This window comes from Ochotona curzoniae, unplaced genomic scaffold (assembly GCF_017591425.1).
Source record: "Ochotona curzoniae isolate NIBS_2020 unplaced genomic scaffold, NIBS_Ocur_1.0 scaffold_274, whole genome shotgun sequence".
In the NCBI taxonomy this organism is placed as follows: Eukaryota; Metazoa; Chordata; class Mammalia; order Lagomorpha; family Ochotonidae; genus Ochotona; species Ochotona curzoniae.
The window spans coordinates 9189366-9214459 of record NW_024467101.1 but is presented as its reverse complement, the minus strand read 5'-3'; the positions used below and the strand labels follow the sequence as shown (position 1 = coordinate 9214459).

At 41.8% G+C, this 25094-nt stretch overlaps 1 protein-coding gene across 1 annotated transcript in view; it reads right to left on the bottom strand.

Moving 5' to 3' along the window:
- Positions 1–25094, bottom strand: part of TTC28 (tetratricopeptide repeat domain 28) — a 499891-nt gene that overhangs the window by 230380 nt on the left and 244417 nt on the right. The window contains exon 3 of the mRNA XM_041003608.1: positions 7924–8071. Coding sequence (XP_040859542.1) covers positions 7924–8071 — 148 coding nt within the window. The remainder of the gene's footprint in view (positions 1–7923; positions 8072–25094) is intronic.

The window sequence follows — 25094 nt, the reverse complement described above, 5'->3', positions numbered from 1 at the left end:
ATAAATAAATCTTAAAGAAATTATTTATTGAAAAGTCAGACTTAGAGAGAGAGTAGACACAGAGATCTTCCATCTGCTGGTTCATTCCTTAAATGGATTCAATGGTCAAATTGTGGAAGGGCTAACGCCAGTAGCCAGGAGCTTCTTCTGGGTCTCCCACACAGGTACAGGGGCCCAAGCACTAGGAAAAGCCTCCACTTCTTTCCCAGGCACATTAGCAGGGAGCTGAACTGGAAGTAGAGCAGCCAAGATCCAAACGAAGTGCCAGTGTCACAGCAATGGGCTTTACCTGCCCCTGCCGTGAGGTATTTTAAAGGACACAGAGTAGGAGTTAGCCACAAGCAGATTCATCCCACTTCGTTAGGTTTGAATGATGAACCTCCAAACTCCTCTTCTCCCTTCCTCCTCTTTTTAAACTTTTTCCTTTAAAGACAATTGCAGACCTATTAATGATAGTCCTATCATAGGATGTCATTTACAATGCACTCTTGTTAGCTTTCATGGAGAAGTATTTCACACTATTTGTTATATTATGCACCTATAAAGGGTCGGTCTCTTTAAAAACTCTTCAGTCTCCTAACCGACAATACTGCATTAAAACGTAATTTTTACAATTTATGACTTCAAACCTCAAGTCTCTACTAAGAACCTCTCATCTGAATCAACATAACCTTGGAAACCTTGAAACTTATTGGTGCCTAAAGCATTTTTTTCCTTCAATCAGGTCACTAAACAGAGAACAAAGAACATTTTTATACCTGTCAAGATGCAAGCAGCATGTAGTACCAGTAACTACCAGCTAACCAACAGTGCTAAATACAGGCACAAAAACCCAGGATTGCTAGGGTAGAAGAACAATGATACCATTGGCAGAATTTTGGTAGAGCCTAGTGATGGTTTTGGCAGCCAGAGATGATTATATCCGCTTCCCATTGATAAATTAGGAGAAGCAGAAACAATGCAATTTTAGAGCTGAAAAGATTCTGAAAACGTTTTCCTTTTAGAAATGAACTTGGGCCAGGACCAATACCAGAACCCCTTGTAGAACTCTGTGCCTAGGCTCCATGACACCATATGAGGGTAAACTTCTTAGTCAACAGCTGTAGGAACCATTCTTAGCTGAAAACACACTGAATGATGACCAGAGGGATTGGAAAACCTGGCCTTCAGATACACAGAGTTGTTCCCCAAAAGCTGCCTTGGGAAGGCAGTGCAGGTGCCACAGTGTGCAGTGTCGCCTCCGCCATCGCTGAACCCTGTCCTTGGAAATGGACTGCTGTCACCCACCACCACCAGAACTAACTCTGTGCCACCCTTTCTTCAGCTCCTGATTCAAAGGTGGGGTTCCAGCTGCAAAAGGAGAGTGGGCATATTACAAATTCATGCTATCAGTTTATGTAGTATAAATTAAGAAGCAGAAGATGGGGAATTCCTAAAATCCAGGAAGAACATTCAGCCCCAAGTGACTAATGTCCACCTAAGATATCGTGATATTGGTGATTTTTTTTTTTTTTTTTTTGCATAGCAACTGACCGAGTCAGAAAAACAGTCATTTAATTGAGCAGAAGAAAGAGAGAACATCGCAGCGGAAAGCACTGAAGAAAATATCTAAAAGATTCCCAAAATAAATCCTTAATTGTATAAGTACTCACTAGGCAAAACTGAAGAAACGAGAAGAAAAATATTGAAGTTCAATTGGTTGTGCAAAGGAAAGAGAATATAAGTCTAAACATAAATGTTAATATAAAAATGATGCTAGTATACCATACACAAGAATTTGTATGGGAGAGATTTTCTAGGACAACTGAAAGGCTGAAGGGAAGCAGCATCTGATTTCTTAAAGAAAGAGTGGGACTTCAGCAAATTCTTGCTTTGTCCAGAGAGGTATGTCCCAGACAAATACACCGGCAGAAGACAGAGACACGGAATGACAGAGAATGCTAGAAGGACTAGTCTGAACTGGCCGGAGAATACTTGTGGAAAAGCAGATGATAAAGGAGAAGGCATGGAGCTAACACTGAAGAGACTTGTATGTTAAAGCCACATGGCCTCAGCCTCCTCACCCTGTCAAACTCCTACTTTAAAACTAGCATAATAGTTACGGAAAGCCACATATGTGTGCATATTTGTGCACTTATGTAAGTATTAAGTAAACACAGATACATATGTAAAGTTTCTCCAAATAGTTCGTGAAAAAAATGAAATTCAAAGATGAGTTTATTTGGGTACAAAAATTTTTTGAAACCCCCTGTAGTGTTTCCATAGTACACATTTTTCATGAACTTTTTTGAAAACTCTTCATAACCATGAATTTTTAAAAATTGTACCAAAATTACCTTCTCATTTCCTACAAACTTTCTAAAGTACATGTACAGATGTACACACACATGTATATACATCTATATACACACATATCTATACATGGGGTAGACCAACAAAAAGCTCATTCACTGTGTGCAGATCAAGAACATTTTAAAAATATATATATATTTATTTATTTATTAGAAAGTCAGATATAAAGACAGGAGCAGACACAGAAAGGAAGCTCTTCTGTCTGCTGAATCACTCCCTAACAGCAGAAGTTGAGCCAATCCAAAGCCAGGAGCCAGGGAGCTTCTTCTGTGACTTTCACGTGGGTGTAGGCTGCCTTTGGGCCATCCTCTCCTGCTTTCCCAGGCCACAAGCAAGGAGCTGGATGGGAAGTGGGGCCTCCGGGATATGAACGGGTGTTCATATGGGATCCCGGTGCTTGCAAGATGAGGACTTAAGCCACTAGGTTACTGCACTGGGCCCAAAAACACTTTTAATGTCACTTTCTCTCTTTGTTCCGCATTTACTAACCGAAGTTAGCTGTTAAACATGTTTGTCATAAACGTATTAACATAAGGTCTTTGTTTTACTTTATAGTTTTAAAGATAGAGATCCCATCTGCTGGTTCATTCTCCAAATGTTTACAAAGTCAGAGCTGGGTCAGAGCAGAGACGATAGGAGCTGGGAACACAGGCCAGGTCTTCCATGTCTGAGACAGGCACCCAGTTACTCGAGCCAATATTGCTGCTTCCCAGAGTCAGACCCAAGCATTCCACAGTGGGATACAGATGTCCTAATTGCTAGGACAAATGCCCACCCTGGGAATTCTTTTTTTTTTTTTAATTGTGTATCTGATTGCTAATGATAGGATATTAGCAAGGGAACTAATTTGGTGACTTTCACCAAGTTAGGTTGAACATAGTTTTGGGAGTGTGTAGCTATCAGATGTTTTTCTTTATATAATCCAAGCACAATACATGAACCAGTCGACGCTAAATCAATTCCATAAGAACAAACTGTTAGATATTTCTGACATGCAAAACTTTAGCTTGTAGAAATGTAGTGGAGGCTGGCATTGTGATGGCTGGATATACTACCATCCCATATCAGTGTGCTAATTGAAATCCCACACTCTGTGCTACCCACCCAGTTCCCCATTTACCTGCCTGTGAAAGGAGCAGAAAATGGCTCAAGTGCTTCGGTCCCTACTACCCTTGAGGGAAAGCCAGATGGAGTTTCAGGCTTCTGGCTTCAACTGGGTCTAACTCTGGCTTTTGTGGACATTTGAGGAGTGAACCAGCAGTGGAATCTCTTTGTTATCTTCCTGACAAATACATAATCATTAAAAAATAAAAACAGCAGATGTTAACCTCATTCTGACCCACGTTTCATTTCTGAGAATATGCTGATGACATATTTATTGCAAAATGTATTGCTCAGTTTAAGTCTTTATAAGTATCTATATATGTCATGATATGACACAATGGGTTAATGATACAACAATCATACTCAGTAAATAAATACTGTATTTTGTTAGTGCACATTTCTGAACATGGTATTTACTACCCTTGAGCTCAATGGTAAAGTCTTCCTCTTCTGTCTACAGAAAGTAGGAAGAAATGTCACCTCGCCCTCCTTCCCTTGCCCACCCCCACGAAGTGCCAGACTCGGGTGTGAAAAGTGGCACAGCTGATATCTCTGTTCTCCTGCTACCAGGAGCAAGCAGAGCCAGAGTCAGGGCGATTCCCAGGGCAGGCACCAGATGCTCTGCATCCCGTGATGTGGGAGTTCTGGGGCGTTGGCCCCAGAGTCATGCTTGTTCACTCTACATGATAGAGGAGGCTCCCCCTTAGCACCAGCCCAGCCCAGAAAAGCTCCACTGCCATCCTGGGAGATCCGGATAACAATCGCACTGTAGCCCACAACTCTAGCAGTAAGTTCTGATTTTCCCAGTCCCACTAGCATCTCTCCAGTGGGCCTAGGCAAGATTTCACCTCTCCGGACTCAAATCTGCCAGGACAAAATCTTCTATATAACTGAGGTCATCCCACAGTAGGAGAGCAGTGGAATTCAGCTCATGTCCCACAGTCCTGAGACCAGAGCCGTGCGTGTTACGATCGACAGCGCCGGCTGCACACTGCCAGCGGGTCCTGGTCCTCAGGAAGGATCTATCTACAGCACGCAGTCCGAGAGCCACGGCGATTGGTGCCACAAACCCCAGCATCACTCGGGCTTGGCAGTGGGACAGAGCAACAGTCCCTTTTGTCTCCCTGCACACCAAGAACAAAGGCCCAGCGATCTCCATCCCCGGTCCAAACGCTCTGGACGAACGTGTGCACTGAGGATAGACAAGGAGGCAAAGGAAGCGTGAGCTGAACTTGACACTGGAGGGGGCGGGGGGGAACTTCTATACAACACCAATTTTCTGCCAGAAGCATTTCATAAGATCAACTGTAGAAACATAACACAGGTGATAGCCCACAAATGTAATAGTTCTTAGATCGCTGAGTTAATGTGAGAAGGGAAAAATGTACACAAGAGAGAACTCTCAGCGAGAAGCGGCCCTGGCATCATTACAGGAACAAATAAAGGTAAACTCAGTCTCAGGTGGTAATTATATGATTAAATCCATGGCTGGCAGTGACAGTACACTACGACTTCCAAATGTGTTTAACCAGTCTTAAGAGACAATGAGCTGACATGCTGAAAAGCTAACAGGGAGACAAGGAAGACTGTATAACTTTAAAAACCAAACATGGGAAAGAAAATGTCAATTTATATTTCTGCTCATTTCTATGTTTTCATTGATGATTGAAGGGAAACACATTACACGCAATAATGTAAATAAACACGCAGAAGAAGCAGCGTGACTCATGTTTGGTTTGTGAGCATGAGAGAAGCTAGAAAGGCACAGTAAAATATTTACTTCAGCTAGAAATACAGGCAACAGCAATAAAGAAACCAGTTTCAAAACAGAGTACTCACACAGGAACAAAGATACACAGGAGTACCTCCAGAGACTCATGGGAAATACACACTGTGAGAAAACTATGGATTTCAAAGTCTCTTTTTAAAAAGTGTTTTGTCTTTTTTTTTTTTTTTTTTTTAGATTTGTTTTTATTGGAAAGTCAGATACGCAGAGGTGAGGAGAGACAGAGAGGAAGATCTTCCGTCCGATGATCACTCCCCAAGTGGCTGCAACAGCTGGAGCTGAGCTAATCTGACGCCAGGAACCTCTTCTGGGTCTCCCATTGGCGGGTGCAGGGTCCCAAGGCTTTGGGCTATCCTCGACTGCTTTCCCAGGCCACAAGCAGGGAGCTGGATGGGAAGTGGGGCCACTGCGATTAGAACCGGTGCCTGCCTATTTGGGATCCTGGAGTGTGCAAGGGAAGGACTTTAGGTGCTAGGCTACCGCCCAGGGCCCAATTTCAGTCTTTTTTTTCATCAAAATAAATTTATTTTTTGACTCCATGTTTCGGTGAACATTCTAAAGTAACCTTCACATTAATCAAGCTTTGTCCTGTCTTATGAGAAATTCAATACTGAAACTTTCAAAAGATCCAACTACAGGAACGCTGTGTAGGTCAGAGGAGCTTAGTGGGCTCACAGAAGTACCTGGACTAGGGGGTTTTCTCTGCTGCATTCAAGCATCACAGCACAAACACAACTGGCATGCCAGGTGAGACCCGTGCGGGGAGTGACCCAGACCACAAGGCTGCACCAAGAGGGCGGAACTCAGCTGCAGGAGGCTGAGAGGGGCAGGAAGTAAAAGCGGCGACAGACTTCTGCAAATTACAGCCTTCAGACGAAGAGACAAGTCTTCAGACAGGATGGAGCACAGGACAACGCTGCCAAGCAACAGTCTCTACAGAAACACTGCCACCTGGAACAGGCATGGTGGTAAACGCAATGCTAAAAACAAATGAGATAAATTAAATTGCCTTCGGGGGAAGAAAATATTGAAGCGCTCCAGGCACCTGCCCTCTCCAGCCAGGGTCGGCCTTAGATCTCTCACTCCAACATGGGAAAGAAGGCGGCCCAGACAATCCTGAGGGTGACAACAGCTCCCAGCTTTTTTTTCCCCCCTGTGGTGTAGTGAGGATTTCCTTACAGTCATCTCAACAAATTGCTTCAAAGGCAAATGGTAAGTACGAATCTGCTGAGCTCAACATTTCCTCCGGTAAATTCTAAGGCAGCAGCAGAAACTCTTCTGAATAAAGAGGTGAGATCCTCATGAACTAAATTAAAAAAAAAAAAAATGTTCCATGTAAATCACGTGCAGTGGGGTAGAGAGAGGATGAGGAAATACTACAACAATGGAGAGGAGAGACAGGTTGTTTTTGTGGCTGCTGTCCACCCCCTCCTCCGTGAGCCCTGGAGCACCAAAGCGCATCTGCTCCAAGTCAGAGTTTATTAACAGCAGGTCCCCCAGTGGGAGAAGCCATTAGATTCCTACCGCAAAGACTCAGCTTTATATGGATTATAAAATCGTGTGAACAGAGGTATTCTCACCACCACTTTTTTTTTTTCTAAAACATGAAATCCCTAACTTGCAGGGAAAATATTTTTTTATAGCTATGGATAGCCGAGACCATATGAGTGCCATTTAGTTCATTAGACTTTCATTTAGCACATATTTTTGAGCCAAATACAATACTAGCCAGCATACTCAATAATGCAGACATTGTCGAAACTAGATTAAATATCTAATTATTCTGCCATCAAAACATTTAGTGCATTCTCTCACATGAAAAAAAAGTACAATTTCTGAGGCAAAGATAGACTTTTGACTGATAGAACCTGATGAATGTGAGAGGGGACTGGCTCTCTTCTGTGTGCCATGGGTCTGCCTTGGGGCCTCCATCCTTCCCCAGAGATAACCACTGACATACACTGCCAGTCACGCCTTCCCAAGGGCTCATTCCTCAAGACTCAATACTCCTGAAAATGAGGCCCATTTCTTTGGGGCCTTAGGACTCCTCCAACCTCCACAACAACATTTTTTTTTTTTTAATATATTAGTTAGTATAACACAAATGTGATGACAGGGAGAATGCAAATCAATGACTTATCTGTATTCTTTTTCTGTGCTTTTAATTCAGGGTAACCTATTTAAATGCTCCTCTGGAAAAAAAAAAAATGTTAGCACAGCCTCCAGTCAGATGCACATTTCCTTGCTGAAACATAAGGAATGTCCATTATCTTCCCTTATTTGATCACTTCTACAAGGCATATTGCCCATGTGAGAAAATAAATGTATCATTAGGGGTATCATAATTTTGAACTCATGGATCTATAAAAGAATAAGGATTATTTAAATAACCCTAAAGCTCAGAGCCGTTCATTCCTTTATCCACAGTCACTACCCTTTTCAGTTAATGAAAACTTTAAGAACATAATCCAGGTTCACAAACTTACAGGCCTCTGGGCAGTCCACCACGCTATTCTGCCTCATTAACATCAGATACCAACAGTGATTCTTGGTCTTCCTTTGTCTGAGAACTCAGATCTTAGCCATTCTGAGCATCCCTTAGTTTTCTGACCCCCCCAAACCTCAAGTCTAGAAGCCCACAAACAGATCAACATCAGACCAAGTACTTGCAGCATACTTACCTCTCATGGGAGATTTCATGGCAGCTTCTACCATCCCCACCAGAAGCTGGAGACTCTTGGGGTCTTGGGCCAGGCCGGAGGCAAAGGCTGCCAGCGCATCGGCATGACGCCCGAGGTACTGGAGGGCAACACCCTGTCGGAAGTATGCCTGGAAACGAAGGAGAGACAGAAAATGCAGGTTTTACTAGGCTCTGTGCAGCAACAAGTCTATGCTGATCGCTTGCTGGAAAAATAGGTCAGCAGAACTAAGATGGAGATGTTCTTGTTTACAAGACCCAAATGGACGGATCTCTTTATAGGTCATAACATGTAACCATTTTCTGTTTAGGCAAATTCTATTTCAAACCACCACTCTTCACTTCCAGGACACTTGGTGATTTGATCACATTCTTTTGCACTTATCAACCTAACCGCTTTTACTGTTTTTTTTTTTTATGTCTTTCTAATATCATTTATACCATCAGTTTGCCCAAAATGTCCCATATAATGCCAAATAAGAGTCCTCATCTTATATTTCATATTCTACTTTTATTCCAATTTAGATTCTATTCATTTTGTATTTTCCACCTCACATAATTAAATGAAGGGGGGAAAAATCAATGTATGGTTACTATTGTGATCATTTTAATAGTGAGTAATATGACTACATATTTCTAAAGTGCTGCTTCAGATATATTTAAGGCAACTTCCTAAAACATGTGTGTTTTGCTTGGAACAACGACAACAAAGATTGTTGCCCTTTATGTTCTTTAATTAGACCAGCTTAAAAACGAGAATCAGCATATGTGATTATAAGAAAACATTCCTTCTTCCAGCAAACTGCAAAAAGGGCCAGGGAACTAATGAAATGTTTAAATTTAGAATTTAAATATTTAAATTGTAGAGCAGTTTTAAGAAACTGCAATTTGTAAGTACACAAAGCAAAATCAAAAAGGTAAACAAACTCCTTATTAGTTTGTAGTCAGCAAAAGACTTTGCACATTTAAATGCCATGTTGTTATATATTCATTCTTTAGATTACAATATCTACTCCTGGAGTGCTTGGCCTCCCAGTCAACTTAGATGCAGTGTGGCTCACAATCCTGCTTACAATACAACCTTAACTTGCTTCAGTCCAACATACTTGGAAGCTCTCAAACTATATTCATGGGCTCTAAATGGGTTTTCCCACTCTTAAAACTGCTGTTCAGTAATCTTAACACATTCTATAACGTTATATTACACAGTCATTCCGTCAAAGAGTAAGACAGAGGCCACTCCTCCTGTTGACTAAATATACTTATTTACTTTATTTCATGTGTATGATAACTCTGAGGTAATTTAAGATGGGAAGCACCATTTAGTGTTTCTATTAACAAACAATTCATAACCAGAATGAATACTCAAATTATTATGAACTCTTCGGGCTTCTATTAGTTTAAAATGCCAGCAGCTGTTTAACTTGGACCCTGGGAAGACGACAATAACCTGTGAACGCACCCTCGTTACTAATTCATAAGACCGTTTCCTTCCACTGGATTCAGCTACCCTTTTAATATTTAATATGTTTACAGCCATTTTTCATTACCCTTTTCAATTCGCATTTCAGGTGATTCCTATAATCCAAGAGGCTATACACAGCCCATTCCAACTAAAAATAACTGTAGCTTGCATATGTGTAGAAATGCTAATATTAAAGCTAAACTCTCTCTCTCCACACATACCAAATGCCTATAAACTATAATTATTACTTATGGATGGAAAGAAAAGATGTCTATGGTTATTGGTTTCAGGTACGGATGGAAAGAAACACAAACATCTTACATGAGTCTCAATGAGATGCAGTGCCCTGCGTCCCGAAACCCAAACTTTACCACTCATTACTTAACTGAAAGCAACTGATTTCCCTGTGTTCCTAATAATAATAAATAAATGAATACACACACACACATAAAAAGTGTAACTGGCCAACCCTTTAAAGGCAAAATATTTTAAAAAAAAATTTTTTTTAAAGTCCAAAATCCACACACACAGCTCAAAAAGCAGTTTCTTTTCCCTAAGGAGGAAAACTAAGAGCAGATCTTGCCTTCCACAGTGTGACTTTCTTTCTTCTAGAGATTTTTAATAGAGGTGCAGTTGAGAAGATTTAAAAGCATTTCCTGGGTCTCCGTGGTGCTCTTTCAGAACCCCCAGTGCTTCCGTGTAATATTTTTATCAGCTAGAAGCTTGCAGCTATATCCTATCAACATAGTACAACGAGTCCAGCTCTGACAAACCCCAGCTACAAACTCAAAGTGAGGCTCATCCAACTTCTGTCCAGGATCTACTCAGTCCGTGCACAAAGAGCTGCTGAATAAAAAGTTAACTGACTCCACTTTCGTAAAAGAGATGTCACTGTGGAATTCAAGCTGAAAACGAAACCTAGGTCATGCCTGCTATGATTACGTAAAGCAAATTCAGTACGGTACTTGATGGCGTAAATGCTCAATGAAATCAGCCACTTGCATTATCAGACAATGATAAAAGAACGTAATCAAAGACTAACAAAATACAACACTTTAGATTCCCTCCTCCCCTCCCTTGCTTCATAAGACAGCTTAGCAGGGATGGGTGTTTGACCAGCAGGTAAGACTCTCCTGCCAGCTCACACCCACCGTGGGCTCCTATCTCCAGGTCTCTGCTGACACAGATGCTGAGAGGCAGCAGTGATGGCTCAAGGGGCGGGGTTTCTTCCGCCTCCATCAAACACTTGGGCTAACTGAGTTACCAGCTCTAAGTTTCATCCAGCCAAGTCTCAGCCTTCGTGAGCATTTGGGAAGTGAACCAGCTGATGAGGAACTCACTCAGTCTCTATGTCTCTCACTGTGTGTGTGTGTGTGTGTGTGTGTGTGTGTGTGTGTGTGTGTGAGAGAGAGAGAGACAGAGAGACAGAGAGACAGAGAGACAGAGAGACTCAAATCTGAGGCAAAATAAAACACTGCTAGCAACTGGACACTGTACAATAGAACCCTGACTGCCGTCACGACTCACAGACAAAACCTAACCAAAAGTAAGTGGTATTACCAAGTCTCAGGAGACACAGAAGCCACCCCACAACCCTCCTTTGTCCTCTTTTGAAGCAAAGCTCAAGATGAGCTGAGACTGAAAGCTGTTTACCACAGCTTCAAGAAAGTAGATATGACAGGTTGGAGCCTATCTGCTCCTCCCTTCCCTCACCCCCGCCACTCTGGGTCCTGCTATGAATCTCTCACTTAAAACAGGTTTCACAGGAAACTACTTTCTCTGGGAGAGGGTACATTTTGACCAATTAAGAGAAAGTATACATACTGTATGTCGAGGCAAGTGGGAGCATTGTTGAATTCCAGCATTCAGGGAACCTAGGATAGACCTCTGCCTCTCTCTCTCTCTCTCTCTCTCTCTCTCTCTCTCTCTCTCTCTCTCTCGCATCAGACAGGCACCTCATGAATACATACATCTGATTAGGCTTTGAGGTGTATTTGTTTTTGTTATGGACAGAGAGAGGTTATCCAGAACAGTAGCATCCTACACAACTTTCTAGAAAGACAGTAGCACATGCCATGAAGGTAGTCTTCATGGCAGACTATCTTGTCACAGGGCACTTGAAATATGGCCAATGTAACTCAGAAAACCAAACCTTAAATTTTATTTCACTGAATTTCAATATTTTATCAGACAAGACTGCTGTAAAGTTTGGTCTTTTTTCTAACAATAACTCCAGGAACACAAATCTAAATGGGGGAGAAAGTCCGATGGCATATACTGTACAAGTTAAGTCATCACAGAACCTCTGCAATGAGCTCTCTGTGCCTGACTCCTGCAGGTACTGTGGTACAGAGCAGAGCACTCCAGGGCTCACAGGACACTTGTCCCAGTTCCTTTCTTTCTTTTTTTTTTTTTTTAAGATTTCTTTAATTTTTATTGGAAAGTTCAATATACAGAGAGAAGGAGAGACAGAAAGACCTTCCATCCAATGATTCACTCCCCAGGTGACCTCAACGGCCGGTGCTGCACCTATCCGAAGCCAGGAGCCAGGAACTTCCTCCAGGTCTCCCACACAGGTGCAGGGTCCCAAGGTTTTGGGCCGTCTCCAGCTGCTTTCCCAGGCCACAAGCAGGGAGCTGAATGGGAAGTGGAGCTGCCGGGATTAGAACTGGTGCACATATGGGATCCCAGCATTTCAAGGTGAGGACTTTAGCCTACACCCGCGTGGGAGACCTGGAGGAAGTTCCTGGCTCCTGGCTTTGGATCAGCTCAGCTCCAGCCGATGCAGAGCCACTTGGGAAGTGAATCATTGGACGGAAGATCTTCCTCTCTGTCTCTCCTCATCTCTGTATATCTGACTTTTCAATAAAAATGAATAAACAATCTCTTAAAAATTATCATAACAGGCTTTTCTGAGGTTTAACCCTGACACCTCCTTTAGCATTGAAAAGCACAGCATTGTCATATCAGACTATGAGTCATCCAAATATACATAGATTGTTATTTTGCTAGGTGTTTCCACAGTTTACCACTGACTGTTCCAGTATCCAGCAAGAAGTTCTTACAATGACCATTGTGCAAGGTTAAAAAACTTAAAAACTTAACAAATGTCAAATCACACAGCTACAAAATAAAACAAACCTCGTGCATACTCTTTCCACAATTCCAAATTGCATTTCTTTAAATTAAAGATTTATTTAAAAAGCAAAGCACCAGAGAGAGTAAGAGAGGGAGACAGGAAGAGAGACAGAGAGAGGGAAGGCGAGAGAGAGAAAGCTTGCATTCACTGGTTCGCTATCCAAATGGCTGCAACAGGCTGAAGCTAGAAGCCAGGTATTCCGTCCTAGTCTCGGGGGCAAGCACTTGGGCCATGCCACCTGGCCTTCCAAAGTGCATTTAGCAGGAAGCTGGATCAGAAGCAGAGCAGCTGGGACTTGAGTCAACGCTCCACTATGGAATGCTGGTGTTTTCAGCAGTGGCTTAAGCCACTACACCACAAAGCTGGCCCCTCTTTGATAACGAAAAATAATAATGTTATGCCATTTGCCCTAAATCAGCTTTGTGTCTAGTAATTGTGTGTGTGTGTGTGTGTGTGTGTGTGTGTGTGTGTGTGTGTGTGTGAGACTCAACCTACGGAGGCAGAGAAATGAAGGGAAATCAGAAATGACACAGAAAATTTATGAACATAAATATTTAATCTGTATTCCATTAGCAATTGGTGATTGTAAAACAATTTTTAATTAATTGGATGGAGGAAAAAAATCATTGCATTAACCTTTCATATAAGTGTATTATTATTGAACCAAGTAGGCTACTGTACTTGCAATTCAGTTCAATGTTAATTAGATTAGAGCCATAAAGCTTTAAATCAAAGAAAAACACAAGATGCCACCAGCAAGCCTCCCAGGAAGGCTTGGCTTGTTTGCTGGCTAAAATGGATTTTTTACCTGCAATATGATTTGTTATGCTTCTTTTATCTTCCATATTTTTTCAAGTTAATTTTCATTTGCTTTTATTTGCTGATACTGTTAATAAAAAAACAAAACACTTGGATAATCAGCAAAGAACTCATTCTTTACTTGACAATATGTGTTACCTACTGAACTGGGAGTAACCATCCTATTTTTCCAGAAAACACATTCCTTTTTTTCACTATGTTTTAACTAGTATGTCTTATTGTATGCTCAAAGTACACACAGTTTGGGTGTTATTTTAGAAGACATAATTATTTAGTTTGGAACCCAGAGCCAGAGGTCTAAATTATGCTAAACATGATGTTCTAACCAAATCTGCAGCTGGGAATTGTTTTTCTCTAGAACGTTGGCTTTTGGTACATTTAGAATCCATTTCCTAGAGAAATGTGCTCTCAATGCTGGTTATAGCATATCATGTCTGCTAGTGCATTTTGCAAAATCAATTTTAAACTATGAAAACTGTTAAGGTAACACTGTCAAAGAGAAAACTGTGTTTTAAAAATGATTTAGAAATTAATTAAGAAGTTAAAGAAGAAATACATATCAGGAGTTAAATAACCAAGTAGGTGTCATTTTTCTAGCACTAGAGGGACTTCCAAAGTTGCGGTTTATGTGAGATTGTAAGATGTGTGTACTATGATCTGGAGTTTCTCTCCTAAGCTTTAAAAATAAACAACAAAAGAAGTTTGATGTCTCCTACAGCAATGGTTTTGAACTTTCCATATCTTGTGTTCGGTCTATGGGTGTGGTGTAGGACGTATATAAATTCATGCCAAGAAGAAAAGCAGGGAATTTCCTAAACATTCTCCAAGAAATCATCTGGCTTCAGTATGAATTCTGTGTCCTGCCTCACCAATCTTCCTCCATCTCTGGAACACAGAGAACGTGTGATTCCACACACATAGCCTGTCCAGTGAATGCTGAAAGACCAGAAGCAAAAATGGAAAAAAGTGAGGGTGGACAGAGAGAATGTTGGATTAGGATGCTCACGGAAGCCAACAACCAGACAAGTAAAGCAGCCTGAGTATGCACTAACTGTTTAAAAAAAAATGTGGCATTGTGCCCACCATGTTGCTATATCCAAACCATTCCAGATTAATGGAAACCCACTCCTTCCAAAAAGTTGTCTATGAAAATTATTGCCATAACATATATACACTGGAACATGAGAGCACTACTTCCACGGGCAGATGAAATTCCATCATTAATAATGCACTCATTTGGTGCTTATGGCTATCAACTCTTGCTTTTTTCTTCAAATGATAATTCAATGGGAGTCCATAGCATTACACCAGGGAGAAGGGTAAAGTCAAAAAATGTGAGTCCTTAAATAGCAAAGGGGTAGTTTTTTTTTTTTCCTTCTAATTAACAAACTTTATTTTTTAGGCAGTTTTAGAATAACTAAAAGTAAGCAGGGGGCCCAGCGTGGTAACCTAGTGGCTAAAGTCCTCTCCTTACATGCTTGGGTCTCACTGGTTCGTGTCTGGCTGCTCCACTTCCCATCCAGCTCCCTGCTTGTGGCCTGGGAAAACAGTTGAGGATGGACCAAAGCCTTGGGACCCTGCACCCGCATGGGAAATCCAGAAGAAGATCCCAGTCTCTGGCTTTGGATCAGCTCAGCTCTGGCCATTGTGGCCACTTGGAGAGTGAACCAGTGGAGGGAAGATCTTTCTGTCTTTCCTTCTCTCTCTGTATCTCTCTGTATATATCTCTTTGTATATCTGCTTTTCCAATAAAATTAACTTAAAAAAAAAAAGCTAAGCAGAAAGCACAGAGTTGCCAGAAATCCTTCGTCCCCTCACATGTACAACTTCTTCAACCGTCCACAACACAGCACTACAGTTGTTATATATAGAGAAATATATGTACACATATTTCAAGGTAGAGAGAGAGAGAGAAAAGGGAGAGGGGAAGGGGAAGAGGTAGAAAGGGATAGAGGAGGAATTGGGGAGAAGGAGAGAGGGGAGAGAGAGAATGGGGGAGAAGGAGAGAGAATTGGGGACTAAGAATGGGGGAGAGGGGAAGGGTGAAAGGGGAAGAGAAAGGGAGGAGAGAGAGAGAGGGGAGAAAGAGAATGAGGAGTGGAGAGAGGGAGAGAGAATGGGGGAGAGGGAGAGGAGAAGAGAAATAGAGATTGATCTTCTATCTGTTGGTCCACTCTCCAAATATCCTTAACAGCTGCAAGCAGGTACGGTCGAAGCCAGGAGCCAGGAATTCCATCCAGGACTCCCATGTGGGTGGCTGGGACCTAAATGTTTGGACCAAGGTGCACATTAGCAGGAAGCTGCATCAGAAGCCGCAGGCAGGACTTGAGCCCAGGCACCAAAACACGGGTTGCAGGTGCTTCAAGTAGCATCTTAACTGCTTGCACCACCACCTGTGCCTGGAAAATCTTCTTCTATAAAAATGACACAAAAAGATTTACATCATTTTTTTAAAAGATAAGCTGTTAAAAAGTCCATATCTATTCCTCCTATAGCTTTAATCCTTAAAATAGTCGTGGTCTTTCGACTCCAGGTGTTTAGAAAAGCAAAGTTTGAGCAGTGACATTTTATAGTTAATAATGCATACTTTTGTCAATTGCTTCAGTTGCTAGCCAGGAATAAGAGTTTCCAGAAAAGAATACGCATTTGGGAAAGGGACATGAAGGGCATGAAATGAGGAATTAGTGAGAGCAGAAGTAAATGGCAATATCTCTCTATACATCTATACATATATAGATAGATATATACACATATATATAATAAAACACTTGCACAGATATTTCACACATGCTTTCCTAAACGATAAAATTCTCACCCCACTTCTCTCTCTGTCTCTCTCTCTCTCTCTCTCTCTCTCTCTCTCTCTCTCTCACCTTATATAATCTTTCAACATTGACACATGTGCATTTGGGTAACATATTATAATGAAATAAAGAAAAATAACTGAATATTTATTACTGCAGAAATATAAAATATTTACCTTTTTCTTTTTTTTCCTAAAAAGAAGTGTTTCCAGTTCTAAGCAAGAGGCATTAAGAATAATTCACCCAATCTTTTCTCACTAATTACAACTCCATCCTAGAAAGAAAGACGTTATGGGACAGCTGTCTGAGGACAGGGAGGAGTGAGTGGTGGCAGGTGAACCAAACAAGGAAGGAGCACAGAATTCACAGTAGTACTTGTGTTTTCTTTTCTTTCACAATTAGTATCACTCAACTTGGCTTCCAAGGCCTCACAAAATCGGGACATACCGTGTGCCAACAGTAACGCTCTCCAAGTGAAGCCTTTTTCCTTCTAGTCAAAGAAGTAAGAGAAAGAACTCCTAAAGGTCAGAAAGAACGAAAAAGAAAATCTTGTGTTTTTTAAACACTTCGCATTCCGTCCCAGTTCGCACCCTAGGCAAGTCAACGGTGGCAACCCTGACAGCAGGAGGGGCTGACTGCCAAGGTAACCCTTTTCTCCGACTGTTGGAGCTGCTGTGGTCTCACACAGGAAAAACACTTTTCCCCTCTCCCACCTACTCCCACCCCTCCCTGTCTCCCTCCCAAGTCTTCTCTGCTTTTTCACTGCCTGATGCCTCAAACAGATGGTAAGTACAAGCTAGGCAATGTATGGGAGCACGCGGTGACGTCCTAACTTGTGGTCACAGGACGAGCAGCAGGGACTTCCAAGGAACAGAAAAGGTGTTGGGGAAATCAGATAATGGAAGCACAAAATCCCAGGAAGAGGTGTACGGGCCTGACTATAAATAGCACTCCAGAGTTTCAAGCACTGAAGCTCAGGCAAGGTCACCACCCAGCACTAGCCCACGAGTGGTGTGAGAACAAGACCTAGTAAGAAAAAATCACATCTGAAAACTTACCCAGCCTCAGAACTAAAGTCCAAAACCAGTTACTAGGAATTTATGCCTTGAACTTAATCCAATAAACTGTTTGTTTAAAAAAAAAAACAGGACTACATTCTGCAAATACAAACAATATGGAGAGACTCAAATATTATAACATCAAGAAAGCAAAAATAAATTATTTGTCCTATGAAGAATTAAGGAAATCTCAATTCATAAGTAATAGCTACCAACTCTGACTTAACGTAGAGAATAAAAATGATCCCACGAAGATTATGCTACAATAAGAGTAAATACGCTTACAACAAATGGCAAGATGAAAATATTCAGCAAAGAAATGGAAGATACAAAGAAAAACTAAATAAAAATCTTAAAATATAAAAATACAGTTTCTGGGCCAGGAGCATGACTCAGTGGCTAAAATCCTCACCTTGTATGGCACCGGGATCCCATATGAACACTGTTCGTGTCCCGGCAGCTCTACTTCCCCTCCAGCTCCCTGCTTGTGACCTGAGAAAGCATTTGCAGATGGCCCAGAGCCTTGGGACCCTGCACCCACGTGGGAGACCTGGAAGATGCTCCTGGCTTCCGATCAGCTCAGTTGTGCCCACTGTGGCCACTTAGGGAGTGAACCAGGGGAAGGAAGATCTTTTCATCTCTCCTTCTCTCCATAAATCTGCCTTAGGAATAAAAAATAAACCTTAAAAAAAATATTGTGACTGTGTTCCAAAGTTGTGACAAATTTAAACCTGAGCATTTTTTTTTCCTGAGGTGTTGATACTGTTTTGGACAGGCTAGCCCTTGGCACTCCTGCCTTGGTGTCTTAGGAGATTTTATTTTACCCTGTATTACAAGCATTTTTCTCTAAAAGTTCTAGTTTTTACTTTTAGATCTATGGTCCAGTTCCAGTTAATTCTTGCATAATATGCAAAACACAGGTTAGGGCTCATTTTTATGTATGTAACTATCCAAGTTTAAATTCCCTATGAACATCTGTAAAACATCAATTGTTTCCCTATGTGTGGGTCCATTTCTGTGCTCTGTTCTTTGATATGCATACATCCCTTCACAGGATCGCTCCATATTGATTACTATGACTTGATAATGTTTTATAATTAAATGGGATGGAATCTTCCAAGTTAAGTTTTTCAGAATCATTTTTACTATTTTGATCCCTTTGCTATTCCATATCACTTTTTTTTTAAAGATTTATTTTATTTTTATTGGAAAGGCAGGTATACACAGAGGAGAGACAGAGAGGAAGATCTTCCGTCCGATGATTCACTCCCCAAGTGAGTGCAACGGACGATGCTATGCCGATCTGAAGCCAGGAGCCTCTTCCGGGTCTCCCACGCGGTGCAGGGTCCCAAAGCTTTGGGCCGTCCTCGACTGCCTTCCTGGGTCACAGGCAGGGAGCTGGAAGGGAAGTGGGGCTGCCAGGATAGAACCGGCGCCCATATGGGATCCTTAACCACTGCGCTACCACGCCGGGCCCCCATATCACTTTTTATACTTGCATGTCTATATGTATGAAATATGTCTTCATGTAGTTCCTAGACCTTTTGTTATTATTACATACACGCCTGAGGCTGTTTTTGTAAACTTGTTATCTCTTATTTTGAATGAGTACCTTCTGCTGATCTGTTTTCAAAGTTCCGTTGATTTTTCTCTTTCATCTGTTACATAAGCATTTACATAAGCAGTTTTTTAAAAAATTATATTTTCTTAAACATTTATTTACTTTTTGATGGTTGCAATGGTCGGAGCTCAGCTGATCCAAAGCCAGGAGCTTCCTCTGAATTTCCCATGTGGTATAGGGTCCCAAGGCTTTGGGCCATCCTCCATTGCTTCCCAGGCCATTAGCAGGAAGTTGGATGGAAAGTGAAGCAGCCGGCATATGAACCAGTGCCCATGTAAGATCCTGGCACTTGGAGGTGGAGGATTAGCCAACCAAGCCATTGTACCAAGCCCACAGTCACATATCTATTACATACACCAGGATACATTTCTATTATATGTTTTTAAAAGAAAAACCCTGAAAGCTTAATGATTAGAAAGCAAAGATCTCAATTTTAAAGTAGGCAATAGATTTCAACAGACACTTCAACAGAGAGAATATTTAGATGGAAAAGAAACACACAAAAAGATGTCATTAATCATTAAAATAATGCAGATTATGGGCCCTGGCACAGTAGCCCAGCAGCTAAAGACCTTGCATTGTGTTGCAAGCCGCATCTGTATGTACTGGCCACATGCCTTACCCAAAATGGCGCCGGCCGGAGAAGCCACACCTTTGTGCCTGGTGGAGAGTCACGTAGCCTTCGCAGTACTGCGCAGGCGCAGTACGAGCTGCGGCGTGGCCGGCACGTGAACACTGGGGACTGACGAATCCGGCCGCCCAGGACCCTGCGTGATCATGACGCCGACCTATCATCGGCGGAGGCGGAGCCAGTCAGCACATAAGAGCAGACAGCCTGCCGGGGTCGGCGCCCCTTCCTCTTCCTCATCTTGGTGCGCACAATAAAGATTACCGCAGAAGACTTCACTCGCGTCTGCCTCTTATCGCTGGCGATAAGACACGTGGGCGCGACAGCATTGCAAACACCGGGATCCCATTTGGGCGCCGGTTCTAACCCCAGTGGCCCCGCTTCCCATCCATCTCTCTGCTTATGGCCTGGGAAAGCAGTGGAGGACAGCCCAAAGCCTTGGGACCCTGCACTCACGCGGGAGACCCAGAAGAAGCTTGTAGCTCCTGGCTTTGGATTGGCAGAGCTCTGGCCATTGCGGCCGCTTGGGGAGTGAATTATCAGATGGAAGATCTCTCCTCCTCTCTGTAAATCTGACTTTCAAACTAAAAAAAAACTAATTTTTTTTTTTAAATATAGATTTTAAAACCACAATGAAATACCATTAAAGACTTACTAGAGGGGCCTGCAGTGTGGCCCAGTGGATAAATGTATGGCCTACAACATCTCATTAGGACACCGGCTTGAGTCTCAGCTGCTATACTTTTTATCCAGTTCCCTGCTAATGACCTGGGAAAAACAGCAGGAGACAGTTCAAGTGTTTGGCCCCCTGCCATCCACACTGGAGACCCAAAAGAAGCTCCTGGCTTCAGCCTCGTCCAGCATGGGCCATCGTGACCAGCTGGGGTGTGAACTGGTGAATGAAGAGTTCTCTCCTCCTCCCTCTTTCACCCCATAATTCTTTCAAATAAAGAAAGAAGCCTTAAAAAGACACTTCTGAAGGAAGGAATGAAAGGAGGAAGGAAATAATACTGGTCCAGACACAAAGAGGCTAAAAGTCTTCTGTGATGTTGGTGGAACGTAAATCTCTAAGCAATAGTTTGGCAATTTCTTATGAGGTGAAATGTAGACTCTCCGTGGGACCCCAGTTCTACTTGTAAGTGCTTCTCTTAGTACAAAGCCCACACATCAAGGCTCACAACAGCTCTATTCACAGCTTCTCCAGACTGTTCATACCACGACATGGATAGGTATGCTACAATACATCCATATAATACAATGGAACAAACTAACGTTGCATGCAACAGCACAGGTGACACTCAGGGCTATTCTATTAGGTCAAAGGAGCCAGGCTCACACTGAGATCCATGACAGGAAGTGACCGATGGAAGGTGGCACTGCACGTGGTAAAAGAATTCCCCAGAGCAGTCAGGGTGTATCTGGTTGGGTTGAGCTGAGTTAGCCAGACACTTTCCCAGTCCACCACATGCCCAGGAGTGATTATGTACTGCCTAATTCAAGTGTATGTGAAATTTAGGAAAAGACAAAGTTATACCAATCAGTGACACCTGGGGCCAAAGGTAGAGGAAAAATTGACTACCAGGCAGCAGCATGAGGGAGTTTTCTGGCTATAGAACTATTCTATTTCCATATTATAGAGGTGGTTAAATGAATCTATGTGTGTGTTAGAATTCAAAGTACTATACACACACACATACGCAAACTGTTCAACTGGAAAGGTTTGAGAAATAGCAATGCCAGGCACACCACTTTGTGAATTTAATCAATGCCACTGAATTGAACACATAAACAGGTAAAATGTTGACTTTTCACATTTATCTTATCCAGGTAGTGGCATGCAAACTTGTTACTTTCTCTTTTTTAAAAGTTGTATTGAAGAAACAAGATGGCAGAATAGGGTAAGGACATGTTTAAACAAATGGAGAAATATTAGCCAGTGTGAGGCAAAGATGGCATATTGCAGGAAAAAGGAGAGGACAGACAGACAGCGGAAGGGCACCTGAGACTGGTGGACACAGAAAAGCAATGGTGACAATGGTGTGGTGTTGCAGTGATCAGATACCGCAGCAGCACTGGACAAGTGACGATCTGAACTCCACCAGCTGCCAGAACTCCACCAGCAACCTGGTGGGAAGAGGGGGTTCAGCAGGAACTAAGGAGGTGAACCCAAAGAACTATCCACTGTGCTGGTTTGTTTGATTTTAGACCAAGAGCAGAGACAGAGCAGCAGATCCCAAACAGGCTGTATGGGAACAGGGTGGATTTCACAGCCCAGACCCCTAAGAGAGCTGACTCAGGCACCATCTTGTATAGGAAGGCAAAAGCTACGGTACAGGACTGCACATGCACTAAGCTGGGAGTGAACTCATTTCTGACCCAGTGAATAACAACGATGTGGCATCCTACAGGATCCACCCAAATTAGGTCTATACCTAACAGCGAGCAGATCAAGAACTTCACAAGTAGCACACCGGGTACCATTTGTACAGTGTGGTAAAGGCTATGAGACTGCAAGGACAACACTGAGTTGTGAATGCACTCAGCTGGGAGCAAACTCACAGCTCAGTGTATTGCACTGGACCCACATCAAAAATGATACAGATTTTGGCATTTTCATGACTCAAAAATGGTCCGTGTGGCCCTCAGATATAAAAACCAGCAGGTTCTGGCAAGATCAACACCACCAACAACCTAGTTATTTAGTATACCTGGTGTCTCCTTAGTTCTAGGAACTGCTCAAACCAGAAGTGGGAGAAAGATCATACAGACAACTGTGCAGACCCAGCATGGTATCACAGGAGGTACCAAGTCAGGAACTAGGGCTACAGAAACCTTGGTGGAAGCTTAACACAAAAGTCCAGATCTGAAACTCTCTGGAGGGAGTGGCACAAGTGACAGCAAACAAAGAACCAGGAACCAACCACCAACTGCAATAAGTAAAATCGAATTGTAGACCTGTGAGTGACACAGCTTAGAAACCTGCCCCAAGGAGAAGAATCTGATAACCAGAAGTACAATGACCAAGAGCAAAAAAAAAAAAAAAAAAAAGACAAAGGAACGACAAGTATTACTGAAGACCGCCCTGCAAAGGAGCAAAAGCCTTTGCCAACCTGAGAGTTAACTGAAGAAGACATTGGGAAAATGAAAGATACAGAATTCAAAACACTTGTTATAAAGTTTCTTATCAACAACGAGAAGCAGAAGCGTGTAATACAGGAGTTCAAGGAATTTAAGGAATATGTCACACAGGAAATGAATCAAATGAAAGCTGATATTAAGAATACTGTGGAGCAAAGTAAAAGTTCAGTGAAGAATCTCCAAAACAGAATGAAGGAAGCAGAAGAATCTCAGAATTGGAAGATATTTCCTGTCACCAGGGGGAAACACACAAAAAGCTGGAAGCAGAGCTAGGTCAAGCTAAAAAAAAGTATTCAAGAACCGAAAGACACTATTAAAAGGCCAATAGAAGACTTATGGGAGTCCCAGAAGGTACAGAAAGAGAAGCTGGGTTTAAAAATGTATTTAATGAAATAATAAAGGAGAATTCCCATAATCTGGAGAAAGAATTGGGAAACAGAACTTCCAACAGAGTTGACCAAAAGTGATCCTCACCGTGACATATGATAACCAAACTCTCTTCAATCGAACATAAGGAAAAGACCCTTAAATGTGCACGAGAAAAAAAAAAATCAATTGACATATAGAGGAATGGCAATCAGATTCACAGGAGTCCTCTCTATAGGCCAGAAGAGAATGGAGCAACATATTCTAGATTCTAAAAGCAAAAAACGTTCGGTCCAGGATAATGTACCAAGCAAAGCTTTCCTTTGTCTTTGAAAATGAAATAAAATTCGTCCACAGTCAAGAAAAGTTAAAAGAATTTGCTTCTTCCAAACCTGCTCTACAAATGATACTTAAAGATGTTCTCTTGACAGAGAAAAAGAATAGCACCCACTAAAACCAAAGGCAAATATGAATAACATCCCAGTAAAACAACAACACAAGACTTGATCAATGAACAACATTGCTAAATGACAGGACCAAATTATGCCTATTCATATTAACCCTGAATGTGGATGGCTTAAACTCATCAATCAAATGTCATAGATTAGTAGCCTGGATTTAAAAAAAAAAACTCATCTATTTATTGCCTAAAGGAGACACATTTCACCAACAAAGATCAGAGGAAACTGTATGTCATGGATTTTTATGTTTTTGTTTTTTAGTTTAATTTCTTCAAAACATTTTTTTCTCACTACATTCTTCCGTGATTTATAGATCATATAGTAGCATCATTTTCTTCAAAAAGGTTCTTGATTTCCTTTTTCATATCTTCACTGACACATCAGTCATTCAGTAACATGTTATTTAACTTCATGGTGTTGTAAATTTCTTTTTTTCGTCCTGTTGTTGATTTTGTTTTGTGGCTTTTCTTTAAAGGGGATATATAATAACTGTGTAGTGGAGACTAACGCGTCTATGGATACGACACAATGGGCATCTCCAGCTCAGGATTGAGGATGGACTCCCAGTGAAACCCTTGGATGTGTCTTGACAATGGGATGCCAGACTCTCTGCCATTGTTCATACCAGCAATGATGGACTTATGACTGTTTATGAGGAACTATACCATTGTAATAAGGGGGAACAAAATGAAGAGGGGAAGTTAGCGAGGGAGTCAACAAAAATCCAGGGCCTAAGGAACTGTATCATAAAATGATAATAAAAAATGAAAAAAAAGATAATGACCTGAGGGGGAAAAAGTTGTGTTTATTTATGGAGGAGAGGCAGAGCAAGTGGTGAGAGAGTGCATGCAGTCCTCTGCTGGCTTACTTTCCCAGTGCCCGTGATGACTGGGCCTGGGCAGGGCCTGGACAGGGCCTGGGGATGAGCCGAAGCCAGAAGCCAGGAACTCAACCCAGGGTCTCCCACTTGGCTGGCAGGAACTCAGTTACTGGAGTCATCATCTGCTGCCTCACAGGGTCTATATTAGCAGGAAGCTGGCGTCTGGAGCCAGAGCCAAGAATCCAATCCAGGTATGGATGCAGTTATCTTAACTGTCATGCTTAATAGCCGTTTTAAATGCTCATCTATAAACTTGCTCTTATCATTAAATGCTGAGATGAGAATCCTGGTTCCGTTAAAAGATTAAGAATGAAAGACAAGTACTTTTCACTTGTATTTTGGAAGAAAGCATAGAAAGTTCTATGACAGCAAGGTTCTGTGCTAGAACTTTATAACTGATTTCTTCACAAATCTGCTTTAAATTTTTATTTTCTAAGTCTAATTTTGATTAGCAGCAGCTGGATCAATTGGTAATTTTTCTTAAGTGGGTCATACCCTACCCAAATTAAGCAAAGGGATAAATCTATAATGATCAATGCAATAGATAAATTTTTTTTCAGAAATTGAAATATTTTTAAAGGTAAATGGATGTTCTGCACATTTCTATGAAAAGTATTTGTAAGCATGCCTGCCCATACAGCAAGCCCTGTCATGAAATGGAAACAACACATAAAAATAAAATACACCTTATATAAAGCTATATATAAAGCTTATATAAAGACCAAAGCCACCGTTTGCATTCACATTTAATTGATAAGAACTTGTATCACTTAGA